Here is a 1,700-nt window from a genome sequence, read left to right on the forward strand (position 1 = left end):
CTGTACCCCACGATACTATTAATGTACACAGCTATGATTTAATAAAAAAAAAAAAAAGGTACCACTATAAGCAAGTAACAAACCAAAAAAATTTTCAAAATTTTGATAAAGAATTCACATCCTAAATATGGAGAGTTCACATAAATACATGATAAACACCGAAAGCCTGACAGATAAACAGCAAACCAAAAATAATTTCAAAATTTTGATAAAGAATTCACATCCTACATACGGAGAGGTCACATAAATACATGCTAAACGCCGAGAGCCTGACAGAGGAATGCACGGAGGTCTAGACAGACAGCACGGAAAGGAAGACGTGAATGACTGAAAACCACTTGATAAGTAAAGACATTCCCAGCAAACTGAGTTGTTCATTTTTGCCCATCAAATTGCAAAAAAGAAAACAAAAACCTCTTTACTGCTATTTCTGGTACCGATGAAGGCGTAGTGGGCCAGTGCCCACACAGGCTGCAGGTAGAAATAGAATTTGCTCACGCTTCCTGGAAACCAGGACATGTGCTGAGAGCTTGAAAGCTGTTCTTTCATTTGGACTCTGGAATTTCTCTTTCAGGACTTTATCCTGGGGAGTTATATCTCTGTTTAGACCAGTTGTTCTCAACCTTCCAAATGCCGTGGCCCTTTAACACAGTTCCCGTGGGTCGCGACCCATAGGTTGAGAACCACTGGTTTAGACCATGGTTTACAGAGATGCTCATCTTCAGTGTTACTTTAAAAGCAAAATAACTGAAACTATCCAATATTCCAATTGGATAATGTGGAATATCCCACAGACCCGGGATAGGAGAGGCGCCGAGTCACAGCGCGTCCCTGCAGGGGGCTGCCGGGCAGTGGGGAGAGTGCTGGTGGCCGAGGCAGGTCACCCCCCTGGTTAGGGTGTGCCTGTGTCTTAAAAGTCTAGGAGAAAGTATGTTAAAGGCCCACACAGGGATTTTCTGTTCTGCTCTGTTTTGTTGACCTGCTCGGCCCAATGCCCGAGCCCAGCCCCAGGGCCAGACTGCTCCTTCCAGAACAGCCCCTGCAGATGCCCCTAGCACCCCAGCCCCAACTGCAGAAAGTCCCTGAACTTTCCAGAACCAGTGACCTTCTCTGTGGTCTGACCTCATGGGAGAGTTTCTGAGATGTTCTCGCCCCCATGAGGCCGTGTATGAGCCTGTGTGTAACTGTCACTCTGCTGGCAACTTACAAGCCCCAAGGGGTGTTTCTCTGCTCTGTTTCCTAAATGTGGTGCAGATTACGACGAATGTGAGGGGAAGGAGGATGACTGCCCGCCAGGGACGTCCTGTCAGAACACCCTCGGGTCTTTCACTTGCAGCTGTGATGGAGGAGACTCTGGAAATTCCAATTTCCAAGTGGAATATTCTGGAAGAAGTTGTGAAGGTAAAATAGTCTCACAGTCTTTTTTCTGGAATACTCTCCATGGTCTGTTCTTTGAAGGGCTTTCATTTGCAAAGGACTTCTTGACCAAATGAAGGCCAAACATCCTGGGCCAGTTTCCCATGTGTGTGCATGTGTGTGTGCATCCAGTATAGGTGTGCACCTGCTGTGTGCATGCGGGAGTGTGTGTGCATGTGTACACACTGGCACATATGTACACATGTGCACACACATGTGATGTACGCACATGCGGGGCATGCTATGTGGTGCTCGTGTGTACTTGTGTGCCCATGTGTACACAT

General features: G+C 46.8%; 1 protein-coding gene across 1 annotated transcript in view; it reads left to right on the forward strand.

Annotated features, from left to right (window-relative positions):
- UMODL1 (uromodulin like 1) overlaps nt 1-1,700 on the forward strand; it is a 65,329-nt gene that overhangs the window by 44,703 nt on the left and 18,926 nt on the right. The window contains exon 16 of the mRNA XM_023518084.1: nt 1,255-1,401. Coding sequence (XP_023373852.1) covers nt 1,255-1,401 — 147 coding nt within the window. The remainder of the gene's footprint in view (nt 1-1,254; nt 1,402-1,700) is intronic.

This window comes from Otolemur garnettii, unplaced genomic scaffold, assembly GCF_000181295.1.
Source record: "Otolemur garnettii isolate 467f Iridium unplaced genomic scaffold, OtoGar3 scaffold00128, whole genome shotgun sequence".
NCBI classification, from domain to species: Eukaryota; Metazoa; Chordata; class Mammalia; order Primates; family Galagidae; genus Otolemur; species Otolemur garnettii.